The sequence below is a fragment of the Callospermophilus lateralis genome, chromosome 3 (genome assembly GCF_048772815.1).
Source record: "Callospermophilus lateralis isolate mCalLat2 chromosome 3, mCalLat2.hap1, whole genome shotgun sequence".
In the NCBI taxonomy this organism is placed as follows: domain Eukaryota; kingdom Metazoa; phylum Chordata; class Mammalia; order Rodentia; family Sciuridae; genus Callospermophilus; species Callospermophilus lateralis.
The window spans coordinates 110,086,886-110,104,917 of record NC_135307.1 but is presented as its reverse complement, the minus strand read 5'-3'; the positions used below and the strand labels follow the sequence as shown (position 1 = coordinate 110,104,917).

The window sequence follows — 18,032 nt, the reverse complement described above, 5'->3', positions numbered from 1 at the left end:
GTCCCAGGGCCAATTAATTGATTTTGAACTTGAAAGCTGGCAATTGAAGGGCCCAGGGTGCCAGCTATTTAGTTATGATCCACTTAGGGAAGAAGTGATGAGGAGACGACAAGCAAAGAGAGCATAAGAGAGCTCACCATGGGTCATTGGAGTACAGAGGGATGGGGACATGTGTCAAGCAGTGTTGAGTGGTGTTGACAGCAGGGGAGGGGCCAGCAAGTGGGAATGAGGATAAGTGCAGGAGTTGGCTTTCAATCCTGGCTTGGCAAGTTATGTAGTTGTTCTCTTAACTCTTCTAATCTAGAGTTCCTCACTTCTGAAATGGGAACTATGCTCTATCCTCGATGGAACAACTGCATGGATCAAATGAGACCATTTAAGGATGTAAAAGTGCTTTGACAAAGAGCACATAAAATACTGTGCATGTTAAGGTCTCCTGGGCCTCTGAGCTCATCTTCACAATCACTGGCTGCACTTACTTCAGCTTCTGTAAAGACCACCCACTCTGACCCAGCAGAATTGGGTCAGCACTCACCCAGACTCATGTTCCCACCTTTCCCTTCAGTCAGCTGACATTCCCCCTCTCACCCAGCCTTCCCTCAACACCTGCACATGTCAGATCCCATGCCGATGCCAAGGACAAGAGAGTCACTTACAGCCTTCTAAGGGGAAAGAAAATGATCCTGTGTTGATGTAGCCATGGGTGTGGGACAGCCACAGCACTCTGGTGGCACTGGGAGCCAGCAGAGTTGTGAGCAGGAAGAAATACCCCCAAGATGGAGTGTTGAAGGAGGGAAGATCCCCAAGATGGCTGAACTAGAGCAGAGCCTCCAGCCAGGAGACCGGGTGGGCTACAGTGAGAGGCAGAGGTAGAAGTCGACGTGTAGTGAGGAGGGAAAGAGGCAAGATGGAGGAAACAACTCTAAACAAACTCAGGAGTTGGGGGTACTAGATGTTAAAAGAACGGGGAGCTAGAAAGGGAGGTTAAGTCAACTTCTGCCTTGGACACAATAATGCTATTTACCGCTAATAGGAAAGGAAAAGGTAGGACAGTTTGGAGTGCAGTCATGTCTGAACTTGTTGGGTGTGAGGGTCTGTAAACAATCAGGTAAAGACATCTAGCTAGAACTGTCTCTTTGGAATAGAAGCCAAGCTCTGAATCTGGGATAGTACAATGTCTCCTAATGAGTTAAAAGACTCCAATTATGTACCTAGATCCATGAAAGGCCAAGTATCTTCCTGTTAGACTTCAACTCCTCAGGGAGGACCATTGTGCCTCATCCCTCATTTCTTGTCCCCCACCCATCATCACCCATCACAACTCCCTGGCTCCACAGGGAAGGTAACCATTTGGCTCCTATCTCTGACCAGCTGAGAAACTCAAGAAAGGTGACCTGCTATTCGTACCGACATGTAGGACCTTGTGCCCACGAAGGAGTTGGCCATGGAGTCAATGAGCTGCCCGCTGACCCCAAAGTCACAGAGCTTGATCTCCCCACGGGAGTTGACTAGGATGTTGGATGGCTTGACATCTGTAGGAAAGAAAAAATAGAAAAGTAAGGAACTGACATAAGGAGCCTGGGTTGGGGAGAACAGTCAATGTTCCCTAAAAAGGCCAGCGTAGACAGTGAGTCCAGGACAACACCCCAGTCTCCCATCAGAGGCAGCCCTTGGCTTGCAAATACTGGACACCAGAGTTCCTTATTTCCCCCTTTTTCAGGGTCCAAGGAAGGACTGTCAGGGAATGAAATGATTAGCTGCTGGGAAAAAAAGCCAGTAGATTTCTTTCTACCCTTTAAGGATTCAGGCTTGGCCAAACGACCCATGGAAAGGAGTTAGTCCTCATGAATAGTCAAGATTTGAAAGTCTATTGCTTCAATGTTAATGGTTTGGATGTGAGGTGCCCCACAAAAGCTCATGTGTGAGACAATGCAAGAAGGTTTGGAGGAGAAATGATTGGGGTGTAGCCTTAACCTAATCAATGAATTAATCCCTGATGGATTAATTGAGTGGTAACCGGAGGCAGGTGGGGTGTGGCTGGAGGAAGTGGTTTATTAGGGGCATGGCTATGGGGTATACATTTTGTTATCTGGAAAGTGGAGTCTCTCTCTTTGCTTCCTAATCACCATGTGAGCTGCTTCCTTCTGCCACACACTTTCACCATGATGTTCAGCCTCACCTCAAGCCCAGAGGAATGGAGCTGGCCATCCTTTGGACTAAGACCTCTGAAACTGTAAGCCCTTAAATAAACTTTTCTTCCTTTAAAATTGTTCTGGTCAGGTCTTTTAGTCCCAGTACTGAAAAAGCTAACTAAAACATTCAAGTATCCTTGCTGGTAGGACACAGATCTATGGGTGGAAGGTATGAGAAGCAGAAAACATAAATAACAAGAACTATATGCTCGCTGAGGCTGCAATCAAAGACTTAATAAGGGCAGGAATTTCTATTGTTGACCTCTGTACCAAGCACAAAGCATGGAGTGGGTGCTGACTTGTGATTTTCTTTCACTGAAGTCACTTACCTAAAAGTCAACTCACCTATACCTGCTCTGTTAGTCAAGGTGAGCCCCTAGCTACTCAAGGCCAGAGAACTCAGAGGCCTGAAAGATGCTCCTCAGAGTCAAGGCAATATGCCAGCATAAGGTCTACTCAAGTCCCTAGGTTCGCAATACCACCCCACATTCCACACCTTCTGCTGCCACCAAAAACAGGCCACTGGCCCTTTGTCTGCAGAGAGCAATAACCTTTCACATGTCTTTTCTCCCACCATCTCCTTTGATCAGACAACTATGAAATGGACAGACCAGGGTCATTGTCTTGATTTACAGGTGGGCAAACCCAGGCTGGGACTTGGAGTCCCCAGGCCAGGGTTTTGTGAGCAGACATCAAAAAACAGTGAGAGAGTCACTCAAGGGCAGGCAACGTCAGGAGAACAATCCTAAACCATGACAGGTAATCTTTTTGTGTGTGTGATGCTATGGATTGAATTCAGGGCCACCTATATGCCAGGCATATGGGTGCCCTACCACTGAGCTACAACCCCAGCATAACAGGGAATCTTTACTGAAAGTAATATGGACACTATAATAGAACATCTGAAAAAAAATCAGAGGAAAAAACCCAAGCCACAAATAATTCCAACCTGCCAGAGCAATTATTAACATTTCATTATTTTCCCTTCAATACTCTTCCACATGAATCAACAGATCCTAACAGGTCTATTTGAGTATCCTTCCAAGAGCAAATTGAAAAAAAAAAAATTACCTTTAATCTCCCAGCAAACCCCTCTCCCACACAACTCATCTCCTGCCTCTCTCCACCGCCAACAGCTCCAGCAGGGCACTGGCTGTCTGCCCTCCTCACCACTCTAAGGTGAGCCAGGACAATGCTGGGCACATGGTAGATGCTCCAGAAACTCTTGTCCAATGCACAGATCCAAACTCACCATGGGCACACGCAAGCTAGCATATACACAGGTATACCCACACAGCCATGGCGTGCTCTTTCTAAGTCCCAGCCCTCATCTTGTCCCCACACACAGCATTCAGATCCAGGCCAGGCTTTCGCAAGGAGCACAGGAGATGGACAAACCTCTGGACAACCCCAACCTACCACAGGTGTCAAGGCACAGACACCAGGAGGGGCCTTAAAGGGCATCCAGTTCTGCCCTTCATGGTAGAGACAAAAAGTCTAAGCCCAAAGGGTCCAGAGGCTTATTCAAGGTCACAGAGCAAAATCCGAGTAAAGCTAGAAGCAGAATCCAGACCTTCTGACATCTGAACCTATCTGCCTCCCACCAGCCTTGCTGCCATATTCTTCTGCCACTAATAGTTACAGAGAACCAACCACATGCAGGTACTCTGCAAGCTTCCAGGCACACAGAGGTGAACAAACTGATCAAGTCCCCACTGTCACGAAGCTTAAATTTTAGTGTGAGGAGACAATGAATAAATCAATGAACAAATGTGTAATTTCAGGGAGTTTCATGGGCCATGAAGAAAATAAAAATACATGAAACCAGAGAGTGAAGGGTGCAGCTGTGATGGCTGGTGAAGGTAGACCTCTGTAGAACACTTGGTAATGACTGGGACAGAGAGGGAGGGAGCACGTGGCCTTCTGGAGAATTATACGAAAAAGTTTTGGGAGATGAGGAACTAACTGTTCCTTCCCCCAGCCTAGTGTAGGACAGGTCCCAACAAACACTTTCAGCCAAGGAGCAAGCCCAGCAGCTTTACTGAAAGTAATAAGGATCCTATAATAGAACATATGAAAAAATCCCTCAGTGCCACTTTTAGAGGACAAATTCCTGGAAACCACTTGCTCGGCATATGGAATAGGACACTACAAAATAGGACCAAACTGGGAAGAGAGAGGTGTGTGACATGCCTGCTGGAATGTAGGGATAGACAGGCAGTCCAACATGAGTCCCACATGAGTCCCCTCTTTCATACGCCCCACCACATGCCACAGCCTTTCTTCTGGGTGCTGAGCACACCAGCCACACTCCCTTACCCATCCCCAAAGCTCCCATGGCCTGTGAGGTGTGGTCTGTGAGACCTTGTTTGGGAGCTAGAAAGGAGCACTGGGTAAAGGGGCAGGAGGCCTGTATTCAAATCCTGGTCCTGTCACCTGCTCTACGTGCAGCCTTGAGCTAGATTTCACTTCTCTGGGTTGTAATGTGCCATCAGTAAAGTGGTGACAACTGCAGCTCTTGAAACATCACAAAATGAAGACCAGGATCAAAGTGATCAAGAACAGCATATAAACAACACACTGAACCAGAGGAATACAGACTGATGATTTCACAGGCTGCCCTCCAAGGCCAGCAGTTCACGGAACCAGGTGTCCCCTCTCCTCCTCCTGGCCCCAGCCCTCCTCTGCTGGCGCAGCCCTTCTCTGGTGCAGCTGCGCTCACGGGAGTGGCTGCACTGCCTCTAGCTGTCCTTGCATCTGATTTCTACTCACATGGCAAGCAAGCCTCCTGTTCAAACTTACATAACACTGCTCCCCCACCACCACCCAGACTGTCATCTCCAGCTCCCTGCACCCACCCCAGCAACAACACTGCCTGGGAGGCTGCAGAGATCAATGGCAGTGGAGGGAAGGAGAGGGATCCCCTGGAGGGTTTTCCCTGCTGGAACACAGGATTTGGGAGCCAGATGCACTGCACAAGGCCCCTCCTGGTGACCTGGACACACCAACTCACTCAACTCCAGTATGCTGCTGGAGCAGCCAAGCCAGAACATGCTCTCCTTCCCCACCCCACCCTCAGGAAGCCCCAGCCAAGCTGCACTCCTCTGGAAGCAGAAAAGAAGTATATGATGTCAGATAAGGTCCAGAGTTCACTTCCTGATCTCTATCAGCACCTGGAACAGCTTCACACTGGAGCCAGCCCCTCCCAACCATTCTCTTCCACCCTGTCTGTGGCAACCAGAACTCCAACCACAGAGTCCCTGTTGCTATGGCTCACCCTCTGCCTGAGAGCACAGTCCAAGACCCTTTTCCTGGCTTTCTCAGCCTTCCACCAATTCTTCACCCTCAAGATGTCTCCTTAGCCACCTACTCCCAGTCCAGGCTGGTCTGCCTCTCAGACTGCCACTGTACAAGGGTGTGTCGCCTCCTCACCTTCTTTCTGCTGGTCCCTACATCTGAAAATCCTCCTTTCCATCCCCTCTGTTACCTCCATTGCTTGCTTCTTTTGAGTCCTCTTCCCAACATGAGATACTGCCTCATTCCTGGAGTCCAGGGGGATTTATCTGGGCTTCCTCTCATACTGTCCTAACAGATCTCTCAAGGTGGTTCAAATGATAGGCCCAGTCCCTCAGGCCTCTTCCAGACCTCAGTGTGTGTGTCTCTCTCTGTCTGTCTCTCTTTCTTCCACTAGGGATTGAATACAGGGGTGTTACATGCCCAGCCCTATTAATTTTTGACACAGAATCTCACTCAGTTGCTGAGGCTGGCCTCAGATTTGACCTTTCTGCCTCAGCCTCCTGAGCCACTGGGATTACAGGTGTGTGCTACCATGCCTGATTCTCAGTTTCTCTTTCTGATCCTTCAATATGAAGAAGTGATGTGAGGAGCCTCAGCAAAAAGCAGGCCAGACTACATTCTGGAAGAAGCATCCACCACCCACTAGACTCCCAGGTTGGTAGGTTTTCCCAGGAATCCCACAATATGCTGAGTTGGGATACCCAATGCTGCTCCTTCTCTGCAACAATGGGCAAACCCTCCTTCCCCAAAAATGAGCAGATGAGGGTTGGCAGAGCGCTTCCCCAGCTTGTGTAAGGCACTGGTTCACTCCCCCACACCAAAAAACAAAGTACACATATAAGAACAAGGAGATTGTATGAAAAAATAAAGGGAATAAAGTATTTTCTTCTGAAATCTTCTACCCCAGATATGACCACTGTTCAAAGCCCCCTGAATTTTCCCTTAGAGCATATATTCTGAGCATTTTTTTTTTTTGCCACTCTAAAACAAGGGTTTGGATAAATAATTTGAGGGCCATTTATTCTACAAATACTTTTATAACATGCCTGCATGGAGCAATACATAAAAAGGGCACTGTCTTCAAGGGGCAGGGTGATGGAATCCAATAATAACAAGAACATGTATGTGCACACAGGTATGCTGGTGACAGCCAGACAGAGATATGGTCTAAATTCTACCAAGCAGCTGGAATCAGAGCCCTTCTGAAGCCAGCCGAGAAGGCACAGCAGCCAGACAAACCAAGGTGCATGGCAGACCTCTAGCAGATTCCATCTAGGTCATTTTCTTTCTTCTTATTTATTTGTGGTGCTGGGGAACAAGTGCGTACTAGGAAAAGCACTCTACCACTGAGCTATATCCCCAGCACTCTTTATTATTTTGAGACAGGGTCTCATTCAGTTGTTGAGGCTGGCCTTGAACTTATGATATCCTGCCTCATCCTTCCAGGTCGCTCTAAATACAGGTATGTGCCACCATGCCTGGCTCCTCAATGTCATCTTGTTTATTTGGGTAATAATGAAGGAAGCTGCATTCTCTAAGACAAGATGGAGGAGCATGGAGGAGCAGAAGGGCAGAAGAGAGCTGCGGCAGCGGGAAGCACAAGAAAATCAGAAAAGTGCAAGGCAAGGAGCAAGGGCCCACTGAGAAACAAGCAGAGTGACACATGGAAGCTCAACTAGCCCATCTGTGACAAAGGCTGGATCCAAAAGCAAGATGATCTTAGATAAGTGAGAGTTGAAGTTTTTAAAAAAGAAAGAAAAAAGCAAATGAGATTAAAAAAAAAAAAAAAACTTTACTGTGCTGAGGATCAAATCCAGGGACTTGGGCACATGAGGCAAGTGTTCTACTACTGGGTATACACCTCCAGCTGCAAGGGAGATTTTCTTTTTAAATGGTGACTTTTTAAATGGTTTCAAAGGACTTCTTCCTAGCATCTTTGGTGGAGTCTTAAGAACCTTTCTCTAAAGATGGAAAGCAGAAGAAAAAAGGGAGCTGCCTTGGATGCAGCTACCCATGGCCTCAGGAAGTTAACTATGTAGCAAAGATAATTCAAACTCAGAGAAAATCCCAAACCCTTCAGTTAGTTAGCCTGTAACCCCCTTTTCCCACCCAAACTTCCTTCCCCAAGAGTGCTGATAAAAGGCTTGGGCTCTCCCCTCCCTCCCCTTCTCAGTGAGTGAAAATGGATGCAGCTGGAAGACTGAGGGATGGGGTTCAACAGAGCCCAGCAGACCCAGGGAGAAACCCACCCAGCTCTGGTTCTGGGGCACCTATGAGGCCAGGTCTTTTTAACACATTCTCTTCTTTAATCCTCATCATAATGGCGTGAGGGAGGCATCATGAGCCCCTGCCCAAAGATGAGGAGAAATAAGGCTCAGCATGGAGTCGTCCCAGCAAGGCTGTACAGTAGGGAGAGGGTTCTAGACTCCTGAGAGAGTGCTCTTGCCAGAACCCAGATAGTTGGGGCCCAGGCAGCAGAGCTCATGGCAAACCACCAGGAGCTGTGCCCCAAAAGTTCAGGGAAGCCATTATTAGGAAGCTGTGGCTTGGGGAAGAAGTCACTCTCATTACAGAGGCAATAAGCTCTATTTCTGGGAACCACATCTGACTTGGGGTATGCTGAAATCCTGCAAATCCGGTTGTGAGAGAAAACACTGCACCCTGGTTTAGCAAGTGAGCATGATGGCTCTTCCTTAGCACAGCCCATTCCCTTCCAACACATCTAACTGCAGAGCCCTGCTAGCAACAGGAACTAGAGCTCATTTCCCACCTCCTTCTGATGAACAACCTTGTTCCAGCAGGGAGCTCTGGGAGGAGGAGCATGCCTGTCAGGTCCTAACAAGCCACTAATTTTATCTCCTCCATTTTCAAGATTCTTACAACCAAGCCCAGCAATTGCATTTGAAAAGTTTTCCCTCCTTCCCCTCCAAGATTCATTAGTTTTGACATGTTTTTGTTCTCTAACCTCATGCACCCCTCCCTGACAATTCACTGCTCATCCCTGGACCAAAAGGAACAAAATCTGACACTTAAACATGAGATGATGATGCAAGAGTTCACGGCTTGGTTTTGTTAGCACATGTCATTCAAAGCGGTTACACTCAGATGGACGGGGTAAGGAGAGGTGGGTGTAATAAAAGAAAGGAAAAGAAAGCGGGGCAGTAAAGGAAAAAGCTATGGGCCCTAGATTTCCTGACACATTTCTAATATCCCCGTAGTAACACCTGGCAGAGCAATCCCAAGTTAGGGTAGGGAAATCCATAATGAAGTCTCTCACCAAAGATCAAAAAGTATCCTTTCCATTAAAAGAAACCTGCATTCAGCTGAGTGCAGTGGCACACACCTGTCCCAGCAAGTTGAGAGGCTGAGGAAGGAGGACTGCAAATTTGAGGCCAGGCTCCACAACTTAGGGAGACCCTGTCTCAAAATAAAAAAGGCTGGGGATATGGCTCAGTGGCAGAGGACCCTGGGTTTAATCCCCAGTACAAAAAAAAAAAAAAAAAAAAAAAAAGCAAGAAGGAAAGATAAGAATTAGAAGAAACAAGCTAACCAACCAACCTACATTCTAGCAGCACATTTCCCTCTCTAGACTATTTGGGTTACCTGGGAGGAAAAAAAAGCCAATCAACCACCTACTGACAGGAACACCATGTTTACTAACTTGGATACTTTTCATATGCTATTCAAGAGCAGAAATTATCTCAAAACTTGTTTTGACTTAATGAAAGCTAATTGTGCTCAACAGAATGAAAGAAAAGACCTTGGTAAAAGGGGACAAGTCACATGGAAATCTGTTAATTTTTAAATGGAGAATTTAAGAGAATTTGTAGTAAGGCCAGTATGTTTAAGGTGACCCAGGATTTGTGCCTGGGTCACAGCTCAGCATATTTCATCAAGAAGTCCAGAAAAAACGGTGAGGAGGCTACTCACCAGTCACTCCTAGTTAGCTCTGGGCAGGTCCCTAAGGAACAAACTCAGAACTCTTAGAACGAAGTGTCCAGTGACACATAAGAGGCAGTCCCCGGTTAGTCTACTGAGGAGCCCCGTTTCTCCTCCATGCACACCGTTGGGGAAGATTCTCTTTCCTCACACCCACTGTGGAGAATGAGGATCAGAGAACCCTGTTCCCTGAACACAGGGCAGCCCCCAGCCAGGCTGGGCCACTTGTACCTCCCATCCCCACTAAAGGTTGCCAGCAGGTGTGGGCACTTGACCCATCCACGTTAATCAGAGTCCTCCCTCAGAATTACCAAGATGAAGCCAGGAAGAGCTCATCCCTTTATGGTAAGAGACTATGAAGCCAGAAGCAAGGGTTACAGTCTAGAGAGGCAGCTGGCCTGAGAGAATAGAGCCAACATAGAAAGAGAAACAAATGAGAAAAACAGCTAACAACAGTGTGTGAGTGTGTGTGTGTGTGTGTGTGTGTGTGTGTGTGTGTGTGTGTACGCGCGTGCATGCACGCAAGCATGTGCTGGGGATTGAACCCAGGGCCTCAGGCATGCTAGGCAAGCACTCACTGAGCCATATCCCCGGTCTTTTATAAGTACCTACCCATGTCTTTTATAAGTACCTTCTAATGGAAGCATAAGAGTTAATGGCATTTTAGTTCCTCTACAAAATTATCTCTCAAGTCAACCAACTGCATCTCTATCCTTCCTGAGATTTGGTTAGCTAAACCTCCAACATCTTCCCACAAAAAAAAAAACCCTCAAGAACCCTAATGCCCACTGATCCTTTCCATAAATTACATTAGTAAATAGGACGTTTCTGTGGTGTGGAGACAGCACCACTAACTTTGGAGTAGTGAGATCTGATGTTTGAATCTGAACTCCACCATTCACTAGCTGACCACAGCCACGTTACAGAACCTCTCTGAACCTTTCCTTGAGTGTTAGGTGGGAAAAGTAATTCCTATCTGTGTCTGGCAAATCCTAAGTACTCAATAAATGCAGAAGTTATACGTGGAAAGCACAGACTTAAAAGTTCAGTGGCTTCTTCAGCTAGGAGGGGGGGAAAAAGCTATCATTTATTTGAGAAAAAACCCAAGTGACATAAAGAATGAGGCTCCTTCTCAGCCTGGCTCTTGCCTGCAAGATCCCCATCAATACATGGAGGATCTACGTGGCTCCCTGGTACCCTCTGCATGTCTGAATCATTTGCTCATTAGTCTCAAAGCCAGTCTTCCCTATTTGCATATGTCCAACATCCTCCTAATCTTCTGGTTACAGGGAGCAAGGGAAGGGCTGCCTGGCTCAAATGCATCCCTGGAATGACCTCCTGAACCTCTAGGGAGGAGCCCCAATGGCTGTAAGTTTTTGCTGTGTAGTTCAAGGACCTGGCAAGTGGCTTGGGCTGAGTCTGGAAGAAACTCAATGCAGGCTAAATGCTGAGGGCTGCTGCCTTCCTTCCACCCGTGGACAGAGAAGCAAAGAGAGCAGAGGTTGCCTGGGATTCTAGTGGCCTTAAGGTCCCTGTCCTGGTCCCTTCCTGGGCACAGACTATGTCTAGCCCTTGGGCTCCCTCAGGACTCTCTAGATTCTTATAAGGAATCCTCTCTTCTGTTAATACTGGCTCATGTTGGTTTCTGTCTTGTAGCCAACAGTCCTCCCTAGGACAAAGCCCAACTCCCAGACGGGAACCACCCCTAGTAACTGTTTTTTGTTGTTGTTGTTGTTCTTTATGTGTTTTTTTTTTTTTTAATTCTTTATTTATTTATTTACCTAGTAACTGTTGGTCCACAAGATTCAGTCTCTTTGGAATCCTGGGGGTTATTAACCTGTAAGTCACTTATTAGGCCAGAATGTACGCCACCTTCTTTTAGTTAAATATTTTGTCTGAAAAGATCCAAATACAAAAGTAGAGATAGTAACCATGTACTCAATCACCCGGCCTCAACAATACCCTTTCATTTCCCATCTTATTTCATTTATAACCACCATTTTTTTCTTTGTAGGGTGGGAGCTAGAAGCCTTCCACAAGGTTCCATCAGCAGCCAGGGTGCTAAAGTGAGAAGACACAGTGGATCTGAGGCCATTTGCTGGGCATCAGCTCCCCAGATATTCAGAGGCAGCCACCACCACCTAACAGCAATGTTCACAGCTTAGTGGGGCAGTAAGAACTTCACTCCCACAATAAACCTAGAAATGTGTACTTCCAAATAGAAACATTCACCACATTTGGCTCTAATTTGGTATCATCAAGCCTTAAGCTGGCCCCCACCCTCAAGCTGAGATGCACCACAGATTCTCCTGTTGTTTCTCTATAGCATTGGGCATCATGAGCCGGGTTCCCCCCTTGCTTTGGGTAGTGGTTAATAAAATCTACCCCTAGTTCATCAGGTGACCAGATTCTAAATCAAACCAGCTCTCAGGGTGCAGGTCCCTCCAGGAAGTTACAGAAATCTATAACTAAAGATAATGGCAGTTCCAGCCAGGTTTCCCTTAGAATGAGGCTCTATGGTGCAGGAGGGAATAGGACACAGCTCTCCAGGGGTCACCAGGTACAGCCTCAGCTCCCTCTTACCACAACTTCCGACAAGGGCCACAGTCAAGTCTGCTTGCCACTTCTCCACCTTCCCACCCCAGTACCTGATCTCTGCTCTCCAGAGACTTCTAGAATAAACCCTGACTACTTCACCCCCTTGTGTCCCCTTGTGTCTCTTCATTGTGCCATGGCGGCAGCTTCCTAAGTGATCTCTCTCCACTCCAGATCACCTTGGCCATAGCAGCCAGAGTCCTCTTCCTCAAAGGATAGCTAACCTCTCTTCCCTGTGCAGGAAGATTCCACTGCTTCCTGTTACCATGCTAAAACCCAGTCCCTGAACATGGCTGCGAAGACCCTTCCTGGTATTTCAACTATCCTTATTTTGTTCTGCCCCAAGCCATCAGGGACCCTGTGTTCTAGACAATTCAAATGACTGCAATTTCCTGTTGGATAAGTCTGTTTTCCTGCCTTTGTGTTTCCCTCTACCTGGACTTCCTTCCCCCAACATTGCCACACGCGCCACTTTTACCTATGTTTTCAAGTCCAGCTCAAATACCACCTCCTCTCTGATGCTTCCCAAAAGGGATATGAGGAAGAACTCTTTCTCCTCTAAGCACTCCTCCTCCCATCCTGTCAGTCTCTCCTGAGGAACTTTGAGACAAACTCATCTGCAACTATAATCCATCCCTGTGAGTCTAGCAGTTGAGATTATTCTAGAGAGAATGAGACATTTCTAACCAAGAGAATGGTTAACTGTTTCTCTCTGTGCGGAAGGCAGGGGAGTCTAGACAGCATGTCAATTCACTGTCCTCTTGAAGCTATCTTCCACATAGCTATGAGATGAGATGTGTAGGCAAAGGAAGGGCTACTGCATGCATGTGATGGGCAACCTCCCAGTTAAGGGAGCAGATGATATGCCTTGGAACACACACAGACTACTTGAGAAGGAACCTTGGGTATAGCCTCAGGCCAGATGGCTGGGGGAGACAGGGCCACCCTGACTTTCCGCTCAGGGAAACCGTGCAAGAGGCCACAAAAGCCAAGACAGACAGGACAGTGTCTAGTAAGAACTGCAGCTTCTGCAGCTCAAAAAACCATCACATGCCAGTCTGCTGCAAACAGCCATAAAACGACAAGACAACAAACTTGATCCACTTCAGATCTTGCCTTTTAGCACCAGCATACCTGAATGAAGTGGTGAAAAATTTGCTAAGGACCCCAAAGGCAGAGGCTGTTGCTGGGCCACCTGAGGTACTTTGGAGACTCAGCTCTCGCAGGAGCTAGGAACTGAGAACACTCTCATAACAGTCTGCAAAAGCCTTAAATCTCATTCTGACCTGAAATCCCCAGTTTTATATAACTCTCTATCCTAGGCATCAGGAACTCTTTTGGAGTGCATTCCAAGCAGGATGGCCCCAAGGTCTATGCCATTCTGGTATAATCCATCCACAGCTTGCTCAGATTATTGGTTGTATCTCCTTAAAAATCCAGGCTGGCTTTCTCAGTATGCTATAGGCCCAGGCTACTAATTCAATACTGGGCATAAAGATCAGGCAGGTTACACAGAGTCTGTGAACGGAAAAGAAAAACAAGGCATAATTTTAAACTGTTCTTAGCGTGTATTGATATTTATCAGCCGGCAACTCCAAGGCACAAATAATTCACAGGCTAAGTTGTATGGAATCCTTGTTGACCTAATTCATGTAATGCTTCTTCAGGGTCTTGATCAAAATGAGGCCTTGATAATTAAAGTAGTCTAAAAGGAATGGCATGGTGGTGATATAAATCACTGCTTTAAATAGCATAAGACAGGGCTGCAGCCTAGCACCCTCTCTACCTCGAACTCTAACTCAGAGCTGAAATGGACCTTTGATCTACCATAGTAAAAAGAAATACCACAGAGAAATTTTTGTAACTGACACTAACAGTCTCTCTCTTTCCCTCTCTCTCCCCTAACCCTTTTCCTTTCTTTCTCTTTTTTCCTTCTTCTCCCCCACCCACAACCTCAGAGCTGGGGATCATGACTAATTCTTTTCAGAGGTCCAGGGTCAGAAAAAAAAATACTCTTTCCAACCTATGTCATATATCAGGTTTTCCTCAAGAACTTAAAGCTGGTGAATCAAAGCTGAGTTTTGTGCTTAAATTCTAAAGTTTTCTCTCAAGGAATTCTTTCTCTTACCTCAGTTTTCAGGAAGCTTTTTCTGTAAAGGACTAGAGAGTAAATTATTATTTCAATTTGTGAGCCACACAGTCATCTCTTTCAAAGGCAGCTGTTCAATTTGCCATGATGGCACAAAAGCAGCCATGGATAACACTTAAGCAAATAAGCATGGCTGTGTTCCAACAAACTTCATAAAATGTCCATAAAATGGACACAAAAATCTGAATGGACATTTGTCGCATGTTCCAAAATTTTGAAAGCCATTTTTAGTTTACAATTCATATGAAATCAAGACAGCAGCCCAGGCATGGCCAGTGGGCCTGTTGCCCACTCTTGCTGCAACTGCTTGATTACTGTTTTGACTCTATGTTGATAGTTTTTTTGTATTTTTGACCCAATGTTTAAAAGTATTTCTCATGGAAAAACGTTTCTTTTCTTTTTTTCTTGGGGCTGGAACCCCAGACTTCACACTTGCTGGGCCTGCACTCTACCACTGAGTTACATTCTTTGCCTACTTTTTTTCCTTCTCTTTAAAATTTGCTTGCTTTCAGTATCCATCCCCTCCTCCTATCTTCTAGTAAAACAAAACAAAACAAAACAAAAAGAACCTCCCCATTTTTTATTTGGGATATATTCCTACTCAAACACCAAGACTTTCTGCTAGGGTGTCAATCATTAATCCCACCAAGGTGCTGAGCATGTAACTCACAGTGGCTTACCCTCTAGGGCCCTGGGCACAGCAATGGGCCCAACATGGGAAGACACTCCCACCACAGCCAATCAGAGTAAACCAGTGGGTCCAGTAGGAATCTGGATGCTGGGGAGATCAAGTGAAATTCTTTCTCTGGGATAGGGAGCACTAAGGTCTAAATATGTCTGCGATTAGTGAGGTCCATCCAGTCCTCAGTAAAGAGAACCTGCCTAAAAGGGAAACAAACCCACACTAGAATGAGCAAGGCCAAGAGGTGACAAGAATTCTGAGTCTGTCATTTCAACCCCATCTTCATCCCTGTCTTCAGACTTCGTGGTGACTTAAGCGAACACATCCTTGAGTTCTGACACAACCAAAGAATTCTGACTAATAAATTATGTCACATCATATTCTATTTGAAAGTTGATAAAGTAATGATTCATGCATAAAAATGACAATGGTTATGTTCCACCATATACTAGTGTCATCTGTAGATACATCTTTCCTCTGGAAGACACAATTCAATTTATGAGCCATCTTTATGGCCTCCATAATGATTCATCCAGTGTCTTACACTTGGCAGGTATTCTATAAATATTTTACAAATATGAATTACTTGTCTCAGATGGGGAAGAGACTATGAGGAGAGGGGTGAGGAGCATATAGAGTTACCTATTTATGGCCATTCACCAGAAAGTCATACAGCGACTTCAGACGAAACTCATACTTCCAGGGGCTGGGGTTGTGGGTCAGAGGTAGAGCGCTTGCCTAGCATGCGTGAGGCACTGGGTTTGATCCTCAGCACCACATAAAAATAAAATAAAAAGATACTGTGTACACCTATAACTAAAAAATAAATATAACGTTTTAAAAAATTTAAAAAAAGAAACTCATACTTCCAGAGCGGTCATAGACCTCACACCCATGCCCTGATCAGCAGGCCATAAAACACATGTACCACAGTGAGCCACAGGATTGTTTCTCTCTTTGAATACCCAGGGGAAAGAGAATACCATGACCTGACAATACCAGAAGACATTACAGGGGACCAGTTCACCATGGATGAAATCCAGAATAGCTGGCGGTACCTATCTGCTCAAGAAACCCTGTCAATGAGTCACTCTAGAATGAGGATGAGCCAGGCACAGTGGTACACATGCCTATAATGCCAGCAACTAGGGAGGCTGAAGCAGGAGGATTGTGAGTTCAAAACCAACCTATGCAACTTAGCAAGGTCCTAAGCAACTCAGCAACACAGTTTCTAAATTTTAAAAAATGGGTGAGGAGTGGTGGCTAGGAATGTGGCTCAGTGGTTAAGTGCCCCTGGGATTAATTCCAATTACCCACCCGCCAATTAAAAAAAAGAATGATGAGAACCTGCTTATCTCTAGATTCCCATTTGTTGTAGACATGCTACATATGTAAGAAAGCTGTCCATGTTTACAACAATGCAAGATACTACACTAGGACCAGGACATATTCACCCAGTTGAAGAAAGGTATGTACCACCCTAGCTGGAAAAACCATATCCAAATGCTACCCCAAATCATTTGGTCTTCCTTTAAATACCATTATTGTACTTTATTGTCGGGCTGGGGATATAGCTCAGTGGGTAGAGTGCTTGCCTTGCATGCACAAGGCCCTGGGTTCAATCCTCAGCACCACAAAATAATAATAATTATTATTACTATTATTATTATTAATTTCAAATGCAGGTATGCCTAGCTTTAGGTTAATGGCATATCCCTAAAGAGAAATATTCTAATCGAGTTGACATAATTTGGAAGTTTCTATGAGAACTGATATTTGAAGGATCCTAAAGTGAACACTGAATTCTTTTTGTAAAACAATTTTTCATTATTTTTACTTATTTTTTTGTTCTTGTACATTAGTTTTACTTACAGCAGAGCGCATCTAGAAATCACTTCCAACCTAATAATTTAAAACCCGAAGTTCCTAAGCTAGTCTTGAAAATGAGGTGTCAACCTGCCCACAACACTCAGCAGGAAAGAATGGTGTCCCCTGATACCTTCATAATTATTTGTTTTGTTTTGTTTTTGTGGTGCTGGGGATTGAACCCAGTGCCTTGTGCATGTGAGGCAAGTGCTCTACTAACTGAGCTAGATCCCCAGCCCACCTTCATAATTATTGTGGGAGCAGATGCTTCAGAGGCACTGATCCTGGACCCCTCTAGGTTCAGGAGTTGGTGAACCCACAGCCCACCCCACCCCACAGTAAGAGTGAAAAGAACCAACAGGCCCAGAGGCAGCAGCAGCAGCACTATGATAATTGTGAACTAGGGTGGTTGCTTTTCTGCTCTAGTGAATCAGCTCCCCAACCAGCAAAGCCTGGCTTCCTGCCAAATTAGTCTATAGGTTCAGTTTCTCAATGAATTCTTTTTATTTTTTTTTATATATATATATATATTTATTTATATTTATATATATTTATTTATTTAGTTGTAGTTGGACCTTTATTTTATTTATTTTTATGTGGTGCTGAGGATCGAACCCAAGGCCTTGCACATGCTAGGCAATTGCTCTACTGCTGAGCCACAACCCCAGCCCTCAATGGATTCTTTAAATGGGATGCAGTGGCGCAAATCAGTAATCCCAGCAGCTCAGGAGGCTGAAGCAGGAGGATCACAAGTTCAAAGCCATTCTCAGCAACACCGAGGTGCTAAGCAACTTAATGAGACCCCGTCTCTAAATAAAATACAAAATAGGGTTTGAGTGCCCCTGAGTTCAAACCCTAGTACCCCCCCCAAAAAAAAAAAGGGCTTCTCTAGCTTCCTCAGAATCCTTCTAATGCATAAGTTTTAAGAAAATTAAACCAAGTCAGGATGGTTTCTGTTGCTGGTAATTTGTTATTTATTTATTTATTTGTTTATTTATTTACTTGGTGGTACTGGGGATTAGACCCAGGGGGGCTCTCCCACTGAGTCATATCTCTAGTCCTTTAAATTTTGAAACAGGGTTTCACTAAGTTGCTTAGGGCCTTGCTAAGTTGCTGAGGCTGGCCTTGAATTTGTGATCTTTCTCCCACATCCTCCCAAGTTGCTGAGATTACTGGCATGTGCCACTGTACCCAGCACTGGTGATCATTTAAAAATCTCTACTAATCCATGCAGGGCACAGTGGTGCACACCTGTAATCAGCGGCTCAGGACACTGATGCAGAAGGATCACAAGTTCAGAGCCAGCCTCAGC

The 18,032-nt window shown here is 45.6% G+C and overlaps 1 protein-coding gene across 1 annotated transcript in view; it reads right to left on the bottom strand.

The window, feature by feature from the left end:
- The window catches only part of Map2k1 (mitogen-activated protein kinase kinase 1), a 79,587-nt gene that overhangs the window by 10,929 nt on the left and 50,626 nt on the right, over positions 1-18,032 (bottom strand). The window contains exon 6 of the mRNA XM_076850985.2: positions 1,408-1,532. Coding sequence (XP_076707100.1) covers positions 1,408-1,532 — 125 coding nt within the window. The remainder of the gene's footprint in view (positions 1-1,407; positions 1,533-18,032) is intronic.